Raw genomic sequence first — 23358 nt, 5'->3', positions numbered from 1 at the left:
TATTAATAACAGAATGTGGATGTTTTCCTGTACGCACGGTTATATTGTGGTTTTAGTAAAGTTATACAGTATAAATGTGCGAGTCTGCATGGTTGATCCAGGGAATGTTTCCGATCGCCATTGGGACCAGGAAGGAGTTTTTTCCTTCTTAACATAATTGGCACTAGCTTCTGGTTGTGAAGCTAGTGGATATATGATAATGTATTTTAAGTTTTATTTGTCACAGCAGCGGTAGGACCTTGCTAGAGTACTGCACAGGTAATTTTAGAAGAGGGAGAAAGGAGGTTCTCTCGACTGCGTGGTGGGTTGATTGATACAGACGCTGCTTGGATTTCCTATCATCGAGAAACTTCTCTCATGGTGGGAGATGCAGCTCCTGCTGGGAGCCGAGTTTGGGCCATCCTATCTGTAGGTAGAGGCAGCCTAATACTCAATGGTGTATATAATGACATAGTGCTGATCTCAATTCTTCAGCGAGGAACGGCAGAGCATAGTAGCGATCTCTTATGGAATTCTGGCTTTGAATATTGCCTTGGGGTGAGGCTGGCAAGGTCCTATTTATTTGATAAAATGTGAATAAATGCTGTGGCCATTTTACCCATTTCTGGCTCCTGGTGTTTCATTAAGGTATGTAACAAAGGTGGGGTTCAGAGTGATGGTTGAAAGCGCTGGGTCAATTGAGGGGTCCCCTTGTCGTGCAAACTGTAAGCAAACCCAAACCCAAAACAGGCATCCTACAACTTTAATTTTATGAGAACTTTAGATTTGTTGCTGGTTTTCATTGCTGTAACAGTGTAGCCTAGTTTGTTGAACATAGAAACACTGCAGCTTGGATATGTAAATTGTTTGAGAATTTTGTAATTTTTATTGTTTCTTATAGACCTTCACTGCTGGAATAGTGTAGTCAGTTTGCAAATGTTCTGGTTTCTGGTGAAGCAAGCACAGGAGGAGGAATACGGTTCATTTCACCAGCAGTTAAGATTCAGAAGACAGATGGACTTCAGCTTAAATTTTAACTTTTTATTTAAGAATGTAGTATTTGTTTATTGTCCTTACTGCTGAACCAGTGAATCTTAATTTGAAAAGGTTCCACACAGTGGTAAAGCAAGCCTAGAAGAGGGACGGAGGCAGATTTTACCAGCAAAGTTCCAAAAGATAGAAAGACTACAGTTTAGATGTTATCTTATTGAGAATGTTGGACTTATTTATCTTTCCTTATAAACCTCACTGCCGGAACGGTGTAGACAGTTGTCTCCCTCCTATCTTGAAATGTTTAACACATCAGTATATGCAGGGTTGGTTTGCCAAACAAAGCCTGGTAAAGTCGGCATCCCGATTAATGTGTTGATCTTCCAGCTTTGCCATAAAGACATTGGCATATGATGGAGCGACCTTATACCCCATCACGGTTCCACGTAGCTGTAGGTAGAACTGATCCCAAAAAGTAAAATAATTACATCGTAAAAAAATATCCAACAGCTCTAAGAAAGCAAGTTATTGTTCAGTATTAGTTGCCTTTTCTCTAAGTAGCATGCACATGCTTGGATGCCCTCATCATGTGCTATTGAGGTGTATAAACTGGCCACATCAAAGGTGGACAGCAATAATTCCCTGCCTCAATATATACAGGTCCTTTTCAAAAAATTAGCATATTGTGATAAAGTTCATTATGTTCTGTAATGTACTGATAAACATTAGACTTTCATATATTTTAGATTCATTACACACAACTGAAGTAGTTCAAGCCTTTTCTTGTTTTAATATTGATGATTGTGGCATACAGCTCATGAAAACCCAAAATTCCTATCTCAAAAAATTAGCATATCATGAAAAGGTTCTCTAAACGAGCTATTAACCTAATCATCTGAATCAACAAATTAACTCTAAAAACCTGCAAAAGATTCCTGAGGCTTTTAAAAACTCCCAGCCTGGTTCATTACTCAAAACCGCAATCATGGGTAAGACTGCCGACCTGACTGCTGTCCAGAAGGCCATCATTGACACCCTCAAGCAAGAGGGTAAGACACAGAAAGAAATTTCTGAACAAATAGGCTGTTCCCAGAGTGCTGTATCAAGGCACCTCAGTGGGAAGTCTGTGGGAAGGAAAAAGTGTGGCAGAAAACGCTGCACAACGAGAAGAGGTGACTGGGCCCTGAGGAAGATTGTGGAGAAGGACCGATTCCTGACCTTGGGGGACCTGCGGAAGCAGTGGACTGAGTCTGGAGTAGAAACATCCAGAGCCACCGTGTACAGGCGCGTGCAGGAAATGGGCTACAGGTGCCGCATTCCCCAGGTCAAGCCACTTTTGAACCAGAAACAGCGGCAGAAGCGCCTGACCTGGGCTACAGAGAAGCAGCACTGGACTGTTGCTCAGTGGTCCAAAGTATGTCATTCGGAAATCAAGGTGCCAGAGTCTGGAGGAAGACTGGGGAGAGGGAAATGCCAAAATGCCTGAAGTCCAGTGTCAAGTACCCACAGTCAGTGATGGTCTGGGGTGCCATGTCAGCTGCTGGTGTTGGTCCACTGTGTTTTATCAAGGGCAGGGTCAATGCAGCTAGCTATCAGGAGATTTTGGAGCACTTCATGCTTCCATCTGCTGAAAAGCTTTATGGAGATGAAGATTTCATTTTTCAGCACGACCTGGCACCTGCTCACAGTGCCAAAACCACTGGTAAATGGTTTACTGACCATGGTATTACTGTGCTCAATTGGCCTGCCAACTCTCCTGACCTGAACCCCATAGAGAATCTGTGGGATATTGTGAAGAGAAAGTTGAGAGACACAAGACCCAACACTCTGGATGAGCTTAAGGCCGCTATTGAAGCATCCTGGGCCTCCATAACACCTGAGCAGTGCCACAGGCTGATTGCCTCCATGCCACGCCACATTGAAGCAGTCATTTCTGCAAAAGGATTCCCGACCAAGTATTGAGTGCATAACTGAACATAATTATTTGAAGGTTGACTTTTTTTGTATTAAAAACACTTTTCTTTTATTGGGCGGATGAAATATGCTAATTTTTTGAGATAGGAATTTTGGGTTTTCATGAGCTGTATGCCACAATCATCAATATTAAAACAAGAAAAGGCTTGAACTACTTCAGTTGTGTGTAATGAATCTAAAATATATGAAAGTCTAATGTTTATCAGTACATTACAGAAAATAATGAACTTTATCACAATATGCTAATTTTTTGAAAAGGACCTGTATATATCTTGCACATGCACCTTGTTACAATAATTACTATTCAGCTGTGCTGCCAGTTGATGAAATAAATATATATCTATATCTATCTATCTATATTTATTGTAATGAGGTGCATGTGCAAGTTATACCCACAGATGTCTTTGTTTTATATACTCCCTAAGGTGCATTAGGACCCTGTGCATCCACCTGGTCAACCAATAGTGGCAGGTGCCAATTCTCTACTTTGTTGGACAGCATCCTTAACTTCTTAGTGTCAAAATCATTCATAAACGATACTGCACATGTTGTGATAAAATTAAGGGCAGTAAATGTTGAGGGGAGTCTAATACTGGCTAGTCTAGATGTCACTATTCTTTATACCTTGTACTGGTAAAATAGGTCCTAGCATTTCAAGTACCCAGAGGCCCAAACAGTCCCAACCACTAGTCCACTAGATAGTGACAGTCTATGGCATCTTACAGCTGCCCACAGATTGCCAGTCCAGGCCGCTTTATGTTGAATAATTCTAGTTTATATAACCAACAAAAAATGTCCTTTTTTATGGGTCTGGTGAGATTTGAACTCTATGATAATTATTTCCAATTTTCTGATTGGTTCTATGGGGTACAGAAATGGGATATAATGTTGCCCTCTCTTATGCAAATGCATATATGTGTTTGTTTGAGGACAAACATGCATATATTAATGTATTCTGGTGGAGATATATTAATGAAGTGTTCATCCTTTGGAAGGGGTAGACATTGGATCCTAAAGGTCACCATACACGGGCCGATAGTAGCTGCCGATATCGGTCCCTTGGGACCCAAGGGACCGATATCGGCAGCTACTATCGGCCCATGTATGGGCACTCCTGATGGGCCTGCCTCAAATTGGCCAGATCTCGATCAGGCAGGTTAGAAAATCTAATCGGATCGGGGACCGCATCGGCTTGTTGATGCAGTCCTCGGACCGACTTTTCCTATACCTGCCGTTATAATTAAATCGTTTGGCCCCAGGGCCAAACGATCGAATTACTCTGGATTCTCCCGATATTGCCCACCCGTAGGTGGGGGATGTCAGGAGAACATCTGCTCGCTTGGCGACATCGCCAAACAAGCGGATCTTATGGTGTTTGGGGACCTTTAGATCCCTTCTTGTTAGATATAAATCATAGTAATCCCTATTATATAAAATTCCATTTACAGGCCAGTACGGAAAGTGTTTAGTTCTTAGATCTACTGGTGGTGCACAACAATGGGGACCTACAGACAGAAATTGATCATAACACATCTCATTTCACAGCTATCATCCAGATCATGTACACACGTATCAGAAGGATAGTACAGGATCATGTAATGAGTTACAGAACTGTATGCAGGACAGGGGATATCTGGTGTCTTTACTGTACTTAATGGATATGGTAAGAAAGTAAGTTCTAACACCAACAAGTTGGGTTTTGTTACTATTTATAACGGGCGGTCAGTATGGTGACATTGGCATCTACTTCAACAAGAATACCCACTGATTAATAGGTTTCAAACTTTTCCTTTTGTGTCAAATATGAAATCATGTATGATATGGGATAAACTGGTTGCTTTACCCAAACCATGGCATGTTTACATTTTTGGGCCCTCCTAAAAATGGGATGTTCAAGTGTGGATTTTGAACTCATTATAAATATGTGCTACAATGCTCTACCTTTACAGGTGGTGGCAAGGATGAACTTATACTTGTTATTATCCTTGCAATACAGAGTATTGTATGTGTTCCATTGCCCTTGTGTACAGAATGTACTCCAGTGCCCTTATGGCCTCCTGTATATGGGAGAAACCACACAAAAAGTACTGAATAGATTTTCCCAACAGAGATCTTCCATTAAGTGCTTGCAAATATCTTCCCATTCCAAGACACTATGCAGACTGTGCACATAATCTGAATGATATCCAGTTCTGTGCCCTGGAGCAGGTACAGATTCCACATCAAGGAAGAGATAGACTGGGCTAAATAGAGGCTTTATATGTGTTTAAGTATATTTGTATAGTTATTGCTGATTTGGTTGGGTCTGTGCACCCAAGTTGTGAATGAGTGACTTGGTCTATTGGATATAATTGTAAAGAATTTAAAATAACTGTTTGCCTTTTAGTGAGGGTTGTGATTACCATGTGATTATGTTATATACAATATGTTTGTAAGTCATTGGCTTGAGGAAGGGTGTAGATACCTCTAAATATATTTTAAAGAATCAGTGCTGTGCACTTGTGCTTCTATTCAGGCCTTGATCCAAATTAAGCCAAGTGAGATCAGCCATATGGAATTATGTAGTAGGTGCAGCTCATTCAAGAGACATCCACATGCCAAACAAAGTTTCCATTCTGTATATCTCCATTCCCAGTATATAGTTCCAAGCGTATTCCTGCCCATTTGCTGACATGTCATTCCAATGTCTGGTTTGTACCTACCCAGTAGCTAGTTGTCCTTGGTAAAAGCTAGCTGTTATACACAGCAAAGCAAGATGCATTTTTCTAAGCCCCCACTAGGTACTGGGCTGCCCCATGCACTTCCCTGGTTGTTACATCTCTTCTTTAAAAAAGGCACCAGCCAAGGGTAGTTTAGCACAGAGCAATGCACTGCCAGCTTTTCCTATTCTTTCCTAGCGATAATGATTATATTCTCCTAAACCATAATGTGTAATTTTGCTGAGGCAAACACAAAAGAAAATCGGTTCTCTTAGCACAATCTGGTGGTTCTATATGAATGAAACGATACAACACACTTCCACTCATCATCCTCATTACTCATTCTATTTTGCATATTTATTAGCCGAGGAAACAACACGATTCAATAAATAATTCCACTTTAATGGCAAAGTAATAATTTAGACAGTTACACTGCGCACATCTGCAAAAAAATAGATGCAAGCTGGTTTACAGGCTAGAGTAACAATCAACTCATAGAAAATACATCATCCAGTTAATTCTGATTCCACCAAAACGTATTAGAAGGGCTTTACAAAGACTACAAAACTTTTCAGATGAATTTTCACTGCTTCTGTATATTTACATGATATGTTACATCGAAAATGTACAAAATATAAAATGTATACAGACAAATGTTTCACAAACGTTTTCTTTGTTGTAAACTACATGTACTCACTGAGATGTATTGCAGGAAGTCTTGTGCATGGTAAATTCTGGTGGGTGTTTATCTGATGTGCAAAGACAGTGGAACTCCTGCTATTGATGGACTACAGTTCCCAGCAGTCATCAACAGCCTCTGAATGCTACTGGGTAATCTAGCGCCATAACAGCTGGATTTCCATCCCTGTTCTAGGAAAACATGTGCAGACTTGTCTAGACCACATACCTACTGTATAATAAATGGAAACCTGGAAATCGGAGCCAGAAATTATATGTATGCCTCCCTTTTGAAAAACAAAGGTGGTCTCTAACGGTTTTAATAAAATGGTGATTGACTTCATTGCACATGCATACAATTAAGAGTGTACATCTGGGCAATAGCACCGTGTAGGAAATTCTTCTCCTAGAAATTGCAGTCTCATTGAATAGAGTTGTTATCAGGTTAGCATTACAGTAGATGACCAAATGGTGGCCACAAGAAGAAAGTAGCACCAGTTTATCGTTGGAAAGGTAGCGTCTGTTTGTTTTTCTACACAATGCCATAGCCCTTGAATGAATTGCTGTTTTTACCAGTTCAAATACATTTCTGTATCACTTATCATCTGGTCTCATGCAATCTGTGAGTTCTGAAATTTCCATAGAATGTATTGGCTCCACATATAGGTTATGTAACATGCTCACTGTAGCTCCTGCATAGTCATAACAAATGTAAGTACAAGACAAACACGCCGGGAGAGGGGGATAAACGAATAAACAACTCGAAGGTTTGCATTCGGTCTCTTTTACAACACACAAAGAACAACTGTAAATGAAATATACACCATGGGAGAGAATACAAATATGTTTTGCTTGGTTTGTTTTAACGGGTGCAAGGCAATTTCTTCTCAACATTGCTATTTATATACAACAACCCCCCCTCCCCACAGACTGTGCAAAACCAACCCTTTTTGTAAAATAAAAACTCTATATTGTTTCTGGTGTACTACTGACACCACGTACCCCATGTACAATAGGAGAAATTGAAACATGCCTAGAATGATATTGAGGGTGGGGTTTGAAAGAAATGAAACCTAAAAGCTTTGTGCTCATGCTTCATCAAGTGCATCCAGCTCTGCTGGAAATTCATTCAAAATATCATATCTATTCGGCAAGGTTTCATTAAAAACAAAATATGTCTTACTGAAATCCACCTGTTTCTGGGCTGAAGTGACGGTAGACGTGTGCTGTTGGTTACCTGTATTGCAGAGATTAAGAAAGTGAAGCTAAGGAAGTAAGACTATGAAGTCAATAAACTCTTGTTTTAAACATCCTAAAATGTTTCTTTGAGAGAGAACACTGTGCTCAATGGGCAATTTACTAATACTAAAACATAAGCAGCAGAAAATAAACCAATGGTTCTTGGGCAATGCCTGACTGTAAAAGTATTGTATTAAGGCAGTGAGACAGCACCATAGGAAATGTTTCTCTTTGTTCACTGGTAAGGCTTACTGAGATGAAACTGAGCACAACCTTAATCAGTGTTCATTCATTATTTATAGGAGACAGGTGAAGCTGGGCAGACAGGTGGCCATTAAAAAAACATGATGACAAAGAACACCATCAACCTAAACAATATGAATTAGATGCACTGCATTGTTCATAACCGTGAGCATGGCAGTTCAGAATTACAATTGGCACTTATCCAGTATATCACAGTAGATTTTCTGGTTGCACATTACACTCTTGTGCTTGTCTGAGGACCTTCTTCTGATTGACCTTGGAGGCAGTACACAACAATCTCACCAATGTAGTCATGTGACCGGCACCATGTATTACATCAGAGGTTTGAAGTGGATTTTTAAAAAATACTAAGAAAAAGCACTGCACAATGGATACAGTATATCATCGAACAAGAAAACGCATTATACACAGAACCTGTGCTGTAAACCTTTTGGAAAACAAAATAATTCCAGTTTGGCTAACAATTGTGCAATCTGCTTGTTTGCCCTCTATCTAGGGCCCTCTCTAGTCAATCAAGCGAGTCTCATTCTACTTCACTGACATGAAAATGAAATTTGTTCGAGCAATCCACTTCAGTTTTTATTTCAACTGTCCGCTGCCAGCCAGCATATATTCCTGTTACTGTGCCTTTAGTGTGCTGCTTTACGAATGGCAGTGATCGAGTGGAAATAAACACGGTTCCTTTTCAGTAACGATTCCAACTCCTTGGTTTTCTTTTTTAAAGCGTTGATTCAAGTGACGGGTCCAAAATTTCATCATGGTGGCTTGTGCTATCACTGTCACAGCTTTGTGCGCTAGAGAAATTGGCTGCTTCTTGGAGTCGCATTAACATATTCATCTGAAATGAGTAATAAAAGGTATTTATATAACACTTATTATTTCAACCCATGGAAGACAATATTGTGAATGTTGCAACTCCACTTTATAATCCTAGAAAACAATACCTAGTATCATGCATAAATGCAGAATTAACTCAGCCTGAAGGGTGAAAATTAAAAGTATTCTAAAATGTTATTCAGCTCTACTATAAAACTAGTAGTAGGAAAGATTATGGTAGTCTCATAGCAGCAATACATTTTAGTTAGGGAATTGTTCGAGCATCAAAAACAGGAACATTGCTGCAACGAGCCTTCCTCATATAAACATAGCAACCAAATACATTTATTATGAATTATTTGATTGGTTATTTTACATAAGCACTACAGAAAAGCCCGTAGGGAACCTACTAGAGGAACATTTGGTTGATACCAAAAAGCTAAGGTTAAACTGACAAGTTTTTCATCAAATAATATTGCCCATAATTCTTAGCAGTACTTTAATTTCATATTGATTCGATTTTGAATATATTTTGAATTCTTTTCATGTGTATATTCATCTTTCCTAAACCCTGTGTATAAACTTTAGACCATGAAATGGTGACTTTATAATGTCACATCTGGTTTTGGTACAGATGTTCATTTTAGCAAAATAAAATGTAAATATAATCATATTGATATATTACTTGGTATCTTCCATGTTTGCCATAGCCAGACGTTATTAAATAAATGCAACATCACAGACTGCACAAGGATATATAAATATGCTCACAAAAGTGTTAATGATGTCTATACTTATAATAAGAGTAAAATCAGGTACATGGCTTATATCTAATATTTTATAAAAGTCTAAATTTTCACCATATCAAGAGGGCACAGATAATATAATTAAAAAACGTGCAATAATTCTCAATTTTGCATAAATGATTATACAATGCATTATATACCAAATATATCAACCTTTTCTTTTAGAAACCCCCATACAGTAGTTTATAGTAATCAGTGTGTAATCATCCTTGAGTTTATTATGCCATTTATATTTTTCTTTGATTATTAAATATTTTAGGTGTTGTCATATTTGGCCAGTTTGCTATATTGTTCCTTTTAGATGGTTTAATTTGTCTAAGTATTCTTATTATCATTAGTGTAATGCTATTCTATTTCTATAACTTTTTAAGTGTTTTCATTTCTCTTTGTATCCGGTTACGGGATTCCTTAGAAATCAAGATCAGCTAAACAAATGTTGCTAGGAGGCATACATTTACTTGGCTATAATCATGCTTCAATATTTTGTATTTTCTTTTTACAAGTCTCTCATGTAGTTAACAACTTGATAAAAAAACATGCTGGATGTACATATAATGGATCAATTTTAGTGCAGTACTGACAGATCAGAGGTTTGGGTAAAAGTTTCACTTCTGCCTCCTTTGCTGTCCCTGCTCCCTCCTTCCTTGGTTTTGGGTTAGAAGGAAGGTAGTAATTACATGAGATGTATACAGTAACACAGAAGCAGACTTGCCAATTTTTATATAATAATGGAATGTACTGGGAATACAAATATGGGATCTATTATATAGATGTAAATGGTAAAGCAGGCTTTAATGTTGCATTAAGGGCCAACACAGCGTGCTTCAGTAGAAAACGAAAGTGTCACCGTATGCCATGCTAATTTAAATGCACATTTGTTTGTGCTCATTGATAATATAGTTTAACTGTATTGAGAACACATTAGTGAAGGTCAGGAAAAAGCATCCCTTGAATGAGGGCTTGTGTCAGGTCCACTGGCAAGTGACTGGATGGTAGGACACTGTGTGCTGAGTAACCCGGGATACACCCATTTATGGTAATATAATGACCGGAAGCCATGGTATGTTGAAGACTTAATGGACAAAAAAGGAAATAACAAATGATATGAAGTACAATGGAGAAACAATAAGTCCCAAAACAGGCCTCTGACTGAGACTAACGGCAGGAAAATGCAGAATCCAGTAACAGGCTGGGGTCAGGACTGGCACAACACAGACTGAAGTCTGGGCAGGTAGCAGACAAATAGAGTCAAGAAAGAGGCCAGAGGTCAAACCTATTAACCCACAGCAAACAGGAATTGGGCACTGGATGGGTACTAGTGAACAGGAACAAGGACCCAAGCAGGAAACAAGGAACAAGGCAGGGACAAAGGAAAAAGGCAGGAACCAGGTAGGGGCTAAGGCAGTAACCAAGCAGGGAATTGGGCAGGGACCACAGGCATTCAGAGTAATAACAGGCTGGATCAGTCTCAGGAGCTATGATAATTAAACAACTAGTTGATACATAAAAACATACCCTTTATTACTAGATCAGTGACACCTGTAGTTAACAAGGTAGGTGGGGGCAAGAGGGCAGCGGGGAAAGATATTGGATACACATCAGGACAGCTGAATAAGACTAGCTCTAATGTGCGGATCCCAAACCTTTTTTATCAATGAGCCACATTCAAATGTAACAAGACTCAGAGAGCTACACAAGCATAAAATATGCCTAATATGGGATATGATTAGCTATTTGGTAGCCCCTATGTAGGCTAGTAGCCTACAGGAGGTTCCTTTTATTACTACACCTTTTTTTGCAACCAAAATGGGCCGCCAAGCCAGGAATTCAAAAATAAGCACCTGCTTTGAGGCAGGTCCAAGCAACATCCAAGGGGTTTGTGAGCAAAATGTTGCTTACAAGCCACTGGTTGGGGATCGCTGCTCTAGTGGGTCAGTGGATTACTACAGGCACAGTTCAGCACACAGTCCAAAATTCAATTACACACATCTCCTGACAGCTTGTAGAGAGAGATACTAAAGAAATTGCCATAGCAGGCTCCAAGAATGTGACCAGGAATACAAACTCTATGTAAATATAAGTATTTGCTTATTGGATATCAGTTGCTTCATGCTTGGTTTTATTATATGTCAGTATAAGAGTTGCCTTCTTTTATCATTTAGTCAAAGGCATTACAAGTTTATACTTTCATCTGAATTTACTAAAGTATCTCAGACAGTATGCCGATTCTAGGTAACTCTAGGAACACTTGCTACGGCATTCCATTAATAAGGAACCTGAGCGTCTGATTCTCCTTTTCAAAAGATAAAGAAGTTTACAGATTTAAACCAAGCAAACTTTATCAGATTTAGGCATATGGAAGAAAACTATTATTGTATTTAGATAAAGGAATCTGTGCGCACTCTGATTTAGCCTGAATTTAATGATGCATGGCAGTGATTATCATCATCCTGTGGAATAGGCCACAATACGTTCAGCAAAACAATAAAGGTAAAATTGAAAAATAAACATTTATTAGCACGAAGAACCCATCAGATTCATGCCGCAGCACCATCTGCTGTTCTTTTGCTGCTATTATCATTACAAATAAAAGCCAAATTGTTTTTAGTGTTAATGCAAATGAATTGCGATTAATCTGATGCAACATTTTCCTTTATTTTCTATTTATCATTTCTTATTCTGTTTCACCTCCTTTCTTTTCTTTGTTTAACATTTCTCGCTTGCATTGCAGCTTGCTACTCCTACTTTTATCTATTTCTTTTCTATATTTTGTGTTTCTCTCTTTATGTGGGGTGTTTAAACCATTCAGGAAAGGCATAATTATCTTCTCTCATTATCTAGTAGAATTAAGTCTAAAACAACAGGAGTTTTCTTAAAAACATTTCCTGAAAACGTTTTAGACTTAATTCTACTAGATACTGTATATCATAACCTGGATGAATGAAAATCTTCATAGACATGTTCTCTCATTGTTTAATTAGCTTGCCATTTTACGCCATGCTGTTGGCTCTTCAATTAACTTGCGCTCAGATAATGCCCAGGGTAGCAACAACCTAAAAATGCCACAGTGAGAACCACTGTGCTATCATGCAAAGTTTTCAGCTTTATGTGTATACAACACATCATATTTAAACTTATTGGGACTATTAGGCAGCAGTTCTTCTGTTGTGATTTATGATTCACATTATGACTTTCACTCCATAATGAGTAAAGGAACATGGTGTTACTCACCAAATAATAGAAACAGGCAGTATCTTTAACCAGCCGTGTAAAACAAACTTATTAAACACACATGCAAAATAGTTGAGTCCTCACTTAGGGCAGCAGAGTTAGACCAATGTATATGTAATAGGAGCACCCATAATAAATTTTGTACCTACTGTTTATAATGCACCAGGATGGATATGTATTATCTTCCCACCTCCATCTAAATAGATCTTTAATGTTAACACAGTAAATCCAAAAAGTTTACAATATGGATTGTGACCATATAACTGTTAAGATGATATGCAGTAATTGTTTTGGTTGTGGTTAAGGTTGCCACCTTTTTTTCACTATTATACTGGCGTTCGATTTGTGGAAGGCATGTGACACTATTTTGGGAGGGAGCTATAATATAAGGGTCGAGCAAATGGGCAGGTTGGTGGAAAACTGGTGAGTAAATGGATTTGGAAATTGGGGGGGGGGGGCAGAGAAGGTGAGGAACGTAAGTGTGTATAACAATCTAAGGATGGAATACTCAGAATATCAGTGATTTTATTTAAAAAAAAATGTTTTTCATATGTTCCTCAATTTGGTCTCTTTCCTATTATATGTCTGTCTAATATTATTAATATCCCTAAATTATTTTACATTCAAGATTTGAAATTGATATGAAATTGTGATACATTTACATAAGAGTTAGTAAAAAGTTGTACATTTAGTATACATCAAAAAGGAATACCTCCCTTTTATGTACATTACTTACCAATGGATCACCCTCTTTTTCACTCTGTGACACATTTTTTGAGGTTGTTCCCTCTTTGGCAGTGGCATATCCATCATAGCCTACATCCTCTGGTCTCAGCTGTAATAAGGCTGGGCTTTCCTGCTGTGATGAAGAAGTACTCCAAGGAAATGTCTCCAATACCCACTTTGATGGATCTTCCCAAGGGGCTCTTTTCCCATACATCTGCAACATTATGCTTGGGTTTAAATACAAATTTACATACACCCATTGGAAACAATCAGCAAGTAGCTATGAACAGTCTACTATTACTACTACAAATATCTAATTGGCACTTAAATGCACTTATGCAAATCAGAACCCATGTTTTTACATCAGCCCCAATATTTTCAGCCACTAAGAGCAATGGCAAACAGGGCTACTTGAATTTTTGCCATTTTAGCAATCAAAACGCCTGAAGTCACTCTCTGCACACTGAGGTGTTTTCATGCAAGAGTTGTCTGACAAATGTTTCGATAAGCTCTTTGATGCACATATCAGAGTTCAGTTTGGGGCATTTGGACCTTTGTAAATGGGCTACTAAAAATGGCTGGCTTAACACACAGAATCCCCCCCATGTGCCTTTGCTCCAGTTATCTAGTTATATAAATACTCTAATAAGTGAGCATTATATTCATTGTGGTTAGTTTAAAAAAATAATTGTTGTACCTGAAGTCCCTCTCTCACTGCCTCCAGCAAATAAGGAATAACTGAATAGTTCCAAAGGTCCGTATACCATATTTTGGATCCATCCACATCCATTGGGCAGGAAAGAAAAAGTCGGGGACCTAGAAGATACATGTAGCTTGGTTTTAGAAACATTTTTCAAAAAACATCTTTATATCATGTTTTTGCAATATTATTCCAGTTTATTATTGTCAAAACAGTAAGAAAGGGTGTGTTTCTATTATACCTTTTATAACATAATGATACCATTATACCATAATACCAAATTTGTCTCATACATTTGTTGTATCTGAACCTGTTGTTCATAGTTTTAAGAATAAGAGTTGCTGAAGGTAAGTGTGTATATTCATACCCACTTCACAAGGGCTTACTAGTTAGTTCTGTGGAATTAGCTCCCCAACTCTTTTTACGTCTGAATGTGGCTCACAGGTAAAAAAGGTTGGGGTCCCCTGTTTTACAGTATACATACACAGAGGTGAATAATGAATAAGAGATTAATATGAATCCGCATACAATGTACAGCCAATGCAGGGCAAATATCCCACATTGTGACCACAACCAGTGCGGCTTGAATTCTGGTACATTTATCATATACACATAAGCTGAGCAAGAGACACCTATAAGCTCAGCTCTGGTTAACCCCCATTCAAATGGCCAATGGCACAACTGGACCCTCAATCACTCATTTGCACTTTGCTCACTGCACCTATAGATATACAATACATGAGCCCTCAGATTTTTATCAAACCTATTGCCACATGCATAAGTCTAGAATCATACTTCAGAACTTGAAATGCATATATGTATAGGTACTGTGTTGTATAACTGTGTTGTGCTGCAGAAAGGAGTTGGGAACCTGATGCACAGTGCAGTAGAGTAGCAGGCCATGCTATTGTATTACAGAAATGAACTAGTGGATTCTATATTTTGAACCATTTAATATGAACATGTATTTATTTAAGGTACTGCTTTAAATGTCCACTGTAATGATCTTTCCGGTAATTTCTAGTGCCTAGCGCTTCCCTAAAAAGCCTGGAAAAGGGATGTATATATATATATATATATATATATATATAAATAGTGTCTTAGAGAGCACTCACGGAAAAATATAAAAATAAGACAATTTATTAAACCAAAAGGACCTTTCTTATTTTTATATTTTTCCGTGAGTGCTCTCTAAGAGACTATTTATGCATTTAAGGTCAGCACCCAGACATTGACTATTAGCTTGGTGAGTGCAGATGTTTGGACTGTCTATATATATATATATATATATATATATATATATATATATATATATATAAATTACATTAGGGATTTATAAATGTTGTACAACAACCATCATCAAAGAAAAATAATGCTTATAATAAGACTGAGAAACATACACTGGATAAAGCAGTGTCTGGACAAGCCAAGTAGATAAGGAAATAAAACACATTAACTATATAAACAGAAGAAGATGTATATAAATGCACACATTAAAATGAATAAAGATAATATAACTAGATCCTAATACCCTTTTTATGACACAGGGCGCAGGCTATTTATTCAACTAATGATGACTTGAGGTTATGGGAGATTTACTATCTACAGCTCACTTAATTAAATAAGAGTGTATGAACCATAAAAATGCAAATCAGCCTTTTATTAAAGCCCAAGAAATAGTCAATGGAAACAATTCTACAGGTTACCTCAGTACCGTCTCATCCCTGGAATTCAGGGTTTCAAACAAACCTAATTGTTATACCCTTTCATAAAGGCATGTATGTGTAATCAGATCATTTCCCATTTAAGCCTTTTCTTTAACATACATTGGAATATGAATATCATAGATGGTGTAAACTTAATATTGGCGGTTTAAGAAAAGAAGTGCATCCTACATTAATGATGAGTTACATAAAAATACCTGTAATAAATATGTATTTATGAGCCATTGCAGAGGAGGTATACTAGTGTGGCATAGAAGGTTTGAGCAACAAAGACCTTCACCCCACAAGACAATATTGCTGCTTATTTTATACCTAGCAATAGTAAATAGATTTACACTGCGTGGTGATTTTTATTTTATAAGACTTACCAATGGTTACATCTGAGGAACTGTGTGTTTCCAAGAAGCCATTGATATGGTGCCAAGCTTTTGGAATCCACTCAATGATTTTTATAAGGTCATTATTCCTCATATTTTGCTCTATCTCTGTTTCAATTAATTTCCGTCGCAAGCACCTTCCAAGAAAGCCTTTAACTGGATCAGTATGATTTGAACAGAGTACCCACCTGCAATGCCCAACACAGATATACATTATATAAAAGAAACAATCCTTGCATGTTATTATGGTGGGTGCTTTTCATATAAGAAAACTGATGAATCCATATAAATTACATATTCTTAATATTAGCAAGTGATGTTGTTGCCCCAGTCTATATATTGCCTATTAACAATGTAACACAAGGAAGAAGAGATTCTTCATTATACAAGATATTAAATACATGCATGAAAGCCAAATGTAATGTGTGCATATTTATGCTGAATTCATATGAAGGATATTATGAGTGGTTTAGCCAGGTTTGCTCAGATATAAAAGTGATGTAAGGAAGCATGTAAAACACACAAAGGGAAATAAAACAGGCCAAGCCTTGGTCAGATATGTCTAGACTTGCCTACTGGCACTTATATTGTAATGTCACCCACTGTGACCTACAGCACTTATATTTGCCCATTTGTGTCTGTAAGTTACCCTCCCATATAGATTGTAAGCTCTACGGGGCAGGGACCTCCATCCTCTTGTGTCTTTGACTCTTAACTTATTGCAACTGTATCTTGTATTTATTTGTATTTATTGTTATACTTTGTATTTATCTATTATCTTATTAACCCCGTTTGTATTAATGTATTCTACTGTACAGCGCTGCGTACATAAGTAGCGCTTTATAAATAAAAACATACATACATACAGCTGTAACGACTTTCAGGAAATACTTTATTTATTGTACAAATTGTAGGATATTGATGGACATGACAAATACTGTAGTCAGGCAACATATTTTAATATAAAAAGTGTTATGTCATTAAGTGCTTATTAATACATACAGGCACAGCATCTCTTATCAAAAAAGCTCTAAATTACAGGCAGGCCATCAACCATAGAGTCTATTACAAGCAAATAATTTTACATATACCCAGTCCTGCGCTTAAGGGTAAATGCCTATACCTAGTGCACTCTTACCTTCCAATTATTGCACACTTTTATTATATTTAATATTTGTATTTTTTTTTTTGTCTATGTATAGTTGGGAGGAACACGGGTCAAAAAAATTTCATTACAGTAATGATGCTTCATTGTTATTTGTATATGACAATAAACTTGAAACTTGAATTTGTGCCTGTAGGCGTACCCTTGTAGCGCTTTATAAATAAAGTTATACATACATACATACATATACAGCTCTTTACCTGAAATTGTGGTGCAGCTCTAAATTTGGTGAGGATGAAATACTTTGATTCATTGTGCCAATTATATATGGGCTAGAGAAGAAAAAAAAAAAACGGTACAAATATTAGTATAATAGAATTTCACACATGTAAATGCAGAAGCGGAAAACAGATGCAATGGTTAGGGTATATTGCAAACTGCTTAACAAATTTATGACAGAAACGAAAGGGCAGATCTAAACAATTGCAAAAGGAAGAATCCTAAATAGTTTGAAAGATTTCCTTCCAACATTCTAGAATTCCAGAAGAGCATGGAGCAGAAAGCTATTGGTCACAGTGCCCAATCCAGAAAATAGTTGTGATACTGTGGGGAGTGTAAAGCATCTTTGTCATGGAAGTTAGGTGCCTGTGCCAGGATCGGACTGGGGAGTGCAGGGCCCACCGTGTCCCCTAAACGCCCCCTTTCCCCTGTAGGGTCCCCCACCCGACGTCCTCCCCTGAGCGCACGTAAATTTAACGCATCAGGGGAGGAGCGGTCAGATAGGGGGAGCACCAGCAAGGGTCGGGTCTGGGCCGCCGGGGCCCACTGGGATTTTTCCCGGTGTCCCGATGGCCCATTCCGACCCTTGTCTGTGCAAATCTTTTTCTAATTATACATAGTATTAGGCAAACTGGATTTATTGCTGATATACACAATATACAGAATCTCAGTTTTAAGTGGACATCAAGGATTAGTTCACACACAACTGTATCAGCATCCCTCCTTTAAAATGCTTATTCAAAGGTATTCATAAATTAGGGAAATAATATCTAGTTTATACCTGTAATACATCAATGGATTTTTATATTGCCAAGCTTCTTTGGAATATTATTTTGAGTAATTTTGTGTGCAACCACACAAGGTAAAACAAACTAATGTGAAAGCACAGACTGTACCCAAGGACTTGACACAAACCTTTGCAGAAAGTTAAGTTAAGGAAGCAATAAAAACTGTCATTATTACAGAACTGCCAGTTTATGGTGAGAGCAACTTGACAGTCTAAGCATGTAATTCTTTTATTTCTTTTTATATATATATATATATATATATATATATATATATATATATATATATATATATATATATATATATATATATATATATATATACATACACATCATACACAATTTTTTGTTTTGCAGTTAAAAAAATTGGTCTGTACAACACACCCCTGTACTGTAAATCATGTTATAGATTCATATATAAATATAAATGTATTCTATGCTATCCTGGCATCTTTCTTTGTTATAAAACTGGGCATTGTAATGCTCCTTTAGAGGCTTTGGGATTTGGATTATATATTGATTTAAAATGATTGATTAGTATTACAAGTTCAGGTAGCTGTAGAAATATGAGAGGTACTAGACAGTTAATGTATGATAGCTGCATGCTAAAAAATAACTTTTGTTATAGTTACATTTGAAATAATAGTCGTTTATGAGGTTTTGTGTTAGTATCAGCTTTCTTTCTTCCATATAAAATTAGGTTTCGTGCACTTAGCTACATATTTATAAAGAGGAAATCATACCATTTACTGTATTTGCAATTTAGGAATCCATTGAAGATATCACTCAGAGATCCAATATGGTGAAGATTATCAAGAATTATTACCAAAGGGATGTCTATATCATTATCAGCACTGCACTGATCTGCAAGATTTGCTAAGTATTGCCGCAGCTCCTGAAAATAAATAAATAACTTGGTATTATAACTAGAAAAAACAAAGTGATGATCCTACTACCAAGGTTACACAGAGGGGTAAACATATCCATCCAAGGAAAAGTTAGAAGAAAAACACCAAAGCACATTTTTGTACTACCGGGGTATACTGTATGTGGACATGAAATACTATTTTATATATATATATATATATATATATATATATATATATATATATATATATTACACACACATACAGTATATATAGTAGATATTGTACCCTATTGTAAATTATAAAGATATTAGAAGATAAAAAATATATTAGAAGTTACCAAGGAGTTACGTAACTATATAAAAGCACAAGTCTGCTGGCCTCGTTAAGTCCTGCTACAATATTTTCATGTATTAGACTGCGCCTAAAAATTGCACATGAGCAAAGGTATTTTGCTTTATTCTATATATAAGAAAGCACAAATAAAGTTGGGTACAGTAAGTATAATACATCAAATTATTAATATATGTCAAAAAGTTACCATTTCAAAATGTTAACCAACTTAACTAAGTTTTTATATCCTGAAATAGGCACAGGGACCAGAGTCTCAAAGCAACTAAACATAGCACCTAGTATGTACCAAAGTTTTTAGTAAGTCACAGCACTGAGAAAAAATACTGTAATACTAACATACAAGCAAATAAAACTCAAATGTTTTATTTAGAAAACAACACATTTTTTGCTTACTTACTTTGCTTGATTTGTGATCCACATTAAAGGTTGCAACTGCTTCCTCAATTTTCTTTCTGCCACTTTTATTTATAACATACTCAGCAAGTTTGTTTGCTAGATATGTCTTCCCTGTGCCGCTGGGCCCAGATAATATAATCCTGTGATGTTCCATCAATAAATTAATGTAGCGCTGAGTAATTGGTTTAGGGATGAGGGTATCAAACACAAAACTGTCCAAACTGTTTTCCTCTAATCCTAGTTAAAAAAAGAAATTATATAATTATTCATATTATTATAGATAAAAGGAGAGTAGTATAGGAAAAGTCCCCTATTTTAAACTACAATCATGGTTACAGTGATCCTAGATTAAAATGCCTTTTGCACATTTATCAAAAAGTACCAAGACCAACAAGCATTGGTGTGATTCCCAAATTGATTACGTTTAAAGAATGAATGTAAATTGGCCATAAAATATTATGACACATGAATTACACAAAGCCAGATTATCTGGAAATTGCTTAATGACTACAGTAACAACTTGTAAATATTTTATAATACTATCTCTCCTTTCATTAACAAAAATGTCTGCTTTATTGATTATACCAAAAGAATGAAAACTAAAATATTTTGTGTTTGAACTGTAAGCTTGCACATGCCTATAACTGTCATAGAACCAGAATTGTAAATGATATGGCACATTAGACAACAGAACAACATGGCATTAATATATTAAATATCAAAAAGATATAAAGATTATTTATCCATATGGGAACGTTTTCCAGGAAAAGATAAGCTAAAATGATACTTTATTCCCGTATACCAGAATATTAAAATATTAAATATCCTAAACAACTACAGGGAATGCTTCAAGTTACTGCTATGTAAAATGACTTCCACAACAATTCATAAGATAACAAATACATCTGTAAATCAATAAATTGTTTGCAGAACATGGATATTACATTTTCTGTGAACATGTCATTTTGATTGCAATTGTATGCTCATCTGCTGTTTGAAGCAACTTTGAAAAGATACTGACAAAAAAAACCTACTTTTTAAAATATTAATCTACATGTTGATCTGAGAGGGCTGCTTTTGTAAGTAATTGTTACTTGAAGTTCCTGTTCCTGTTTTGCCAACCTGACTGTCCCTTCCCAGCCTGTCAGTTATAGCACAACCCTCCTGCCTTTAACCATCTAACCATTACAGAGCTGACTACCACAGTCAGGGCTGTATTTGTGGAGGAAGAGGCAGGTCTCTGCCTCTTTGTCTTCTAAAGAAATTTGTGGGATCCAACATTTGTATTCAAATAATATGGAATAACTAATATTTATCATTATACAATGAGATTCTCAGGGCTCCCTTAAAACAAAAGACCATCCAGCTCACATGCAACAATAAAGCAGCATTTACCTTTAAGGTTCACAGTGATTGCGTTATTGGCTCCTACCAAATATCCACAAGGTAGCATTTCAGGCACTTCAGAATTGTTTGCTCTAACTATATCCCCTATGCAGTAACTGGAGATGGAATCAGAGGTTAAGCCCAAATTAGCAGCAGGATCCACCCTGTATATGTATTCCTAAAGAAAGAAATACAACATATCATCATGGGGTTTAATGTAAGAACCTGAAACGCTGAATGTAGATTTGAAAAAACAACAACAGAGATTCTGTGTATCTAGTAATGGGTTACAACACTGGACCTTGAAACCTTTAACATCAACCTGTTGGAATTTAAGCATTAGCCAGTTGTCTGCTGAGGATTGTACAATTTATGGCACTGGCACTATAAAATACCAGACTGTCAAGCTCTGTAGATTCTATTTTTCAGCATTGTCTTTTCTCTATGCCTTTGTCGGGCTTTGAAAAATAAAGAGGCTGGCACCAAAAGGGTTAATGGGAACTAACTCACTATTATTGAAGAATTATCAGTCTGGGGTATTCTGGACCAAGGCAAATATTATTGTCAGAAATACAGTAGTTATTTGTCTTTACAATGCTCATTAAAGATATGCACATGCTACTTTTTAATTGTGGCTTTTAAATAGAACCTAACATTTGTTATTGTGGGGAAGGAAGCTGAGGGTGTATTAAAGGGGAATTTAATGAAAAAAATGTGTGTTCCTTTTATTATTCTAAATTTTATTCTACATACCACCAATATGTAATTTACTGCAACTAGCAGACAGGGTTGAACAGAGAGATAATAACATGAAAGCAAACAGAATAATAATAATTATGGTAATATATAAATATATGCTATTTTAAGGCTTGTTTTATTTCTCATCCAGACCACATTCTAGTTATATGGGTCTACACTATGAAACATAAAGATATCAGGGGCAGAAGTGGAAACTGGACAGATTTTAGACAGATCTGAAGCAAGAGCCGGAATACAATAGCAAGTGATGAGAACAGAAAAATAACAAGAAGTGCAGTGTAAAGCCTTGAAGGAAAGAAGAATACATTTGTTGAAACAGAATTTAATGTGATGCCTGCAGTGGCATTTGAAGATAGTGGAATAAATTGTGTAGATCTGTCAAGAAATATAATAAATCTATTTCCTATTTTTTATAGTAAGATTGCATTATATAGGAGGATAATTGAAAAAAAAACAAAACATTCAAATACTAATAAATACAGATGAAGTGCATAAAATGTGCGCATTATATGTACTAAGTGTAAGGGGATATATCCACAAGTGTTCACTTATACAGTTGCTTTGATGTATGTTCCAAAGAATGGCAGTGACTGCCCATCTGTACCCAGAGGGAAGGTGACAAATGCTGAGTATATAAAAACCTTTTTCCTCTGTGATCAGCATTCATCTCAGCGCACATAGAAAATACACTAGTGATGAGCAAATTTTTTCTGCAGGCATGGATGCACAGCAAATTTGTGTTTCGCAATTGGCGTAATTTTTTGTGAAACGTGTGCAAAGATTTGCAGCGGGAAAAAAATTGATGCACTGAAAAATATTTGTTGCACGTGTCAAATAATTATGCGTGCATCAGAAAAAGTTGCATTTGCCAAATTTTCCACCGTTTTGGAATTTGCACAAAATTTCTGTGTTTTGCCATTTGTGGATTTTTTTTGGAATGGACACAAAAATTTGCAGCAGAAAAGTAGTAAAAAAAAAAAGGTTACGTTTCTCAAATTTTCTGCTGTTTCATACAATGTAAAACAGCAGCGTTTGTTGGAGAAGTTGATAAACACTTGCACAAAGGTTTATACAAATTGGCAACAAAGCTGCCACCTTATTTGCATTCATTTTTGCAGGAAATGACGGTTTAAAGAACTATGGTCCAATATAGAAAAAGAGAGCACCCTGTTCGCCATTGCCCTAAGGGCTACAGCACATGTTGGAATGGCCTGCTGATTTCAGT

At 36.7% G+C, this 23358-nt stretch overlaps 1 protein-coding gene across 10 annotated transcripts in view; it reads right to left on the bottom strand.

The window, feature by feature from the left end:
- Positions 1-6023: 6023 nt before the first annotated feature.
- nav3 (neuron navigator 3) overlaps positions 6024-23358 on the bottom strand; it is a 384230-nt gene continuing 366895 nt past the window's right edge. For all 10 annotated transcript variants that reach the window (XM_031898936.1, XM_031898938.1, XM_018092258.2 and 7 more), the window contains 8 exons: positions 21384-21552; positions 19990-20225; positions 19116-19267; positions 17569-17640; positions 16195-16391; positions 14100-14218; positions 13413-13616; positions 6024-8661 (listed from right to left, as the gene is read on the bottom strand). In XM_031898936.1, the coding sequence (XP_031754796.1) occupies positions 8542-8661; positions 13413-13616; positions 14100-14218; positions 16195-16391; positions 17569-17640; positions 19116-19267; positions 19990-20225; positions 21384-21552 (1269 nt within the window). In that variant the 3' untranslated portion in view covers positions 6024-8541. The remainder of the gene's footprint in view (positions 8662-13412; positions 13617-14099; positions 14219-16194; positions 16392-17568; positions 17641-19115; positions 19268-19989; positions 20226-21383; positions 21553-23358) is intronic.

The sequence above is a fragment of the Xenopus tropicalis genome, chromosome 3 (assembly GCF_000004195.4).
Source record: "Xenopus tropicalis strain Nigerian chromosome 3, UCB_Xtro_10.0, whole genome shotgun sequence".
Lineage (NCBI taxonomy): Eukaryota > Metazoa > Chordata > Amphibia > Anura > Pipidae > Xenopus > Xenopus tropicalis.
Note: the sequence above shows the minus strand (reverse complement) of the source record. Positions and strands in the feature narration are given on the sequence as shown.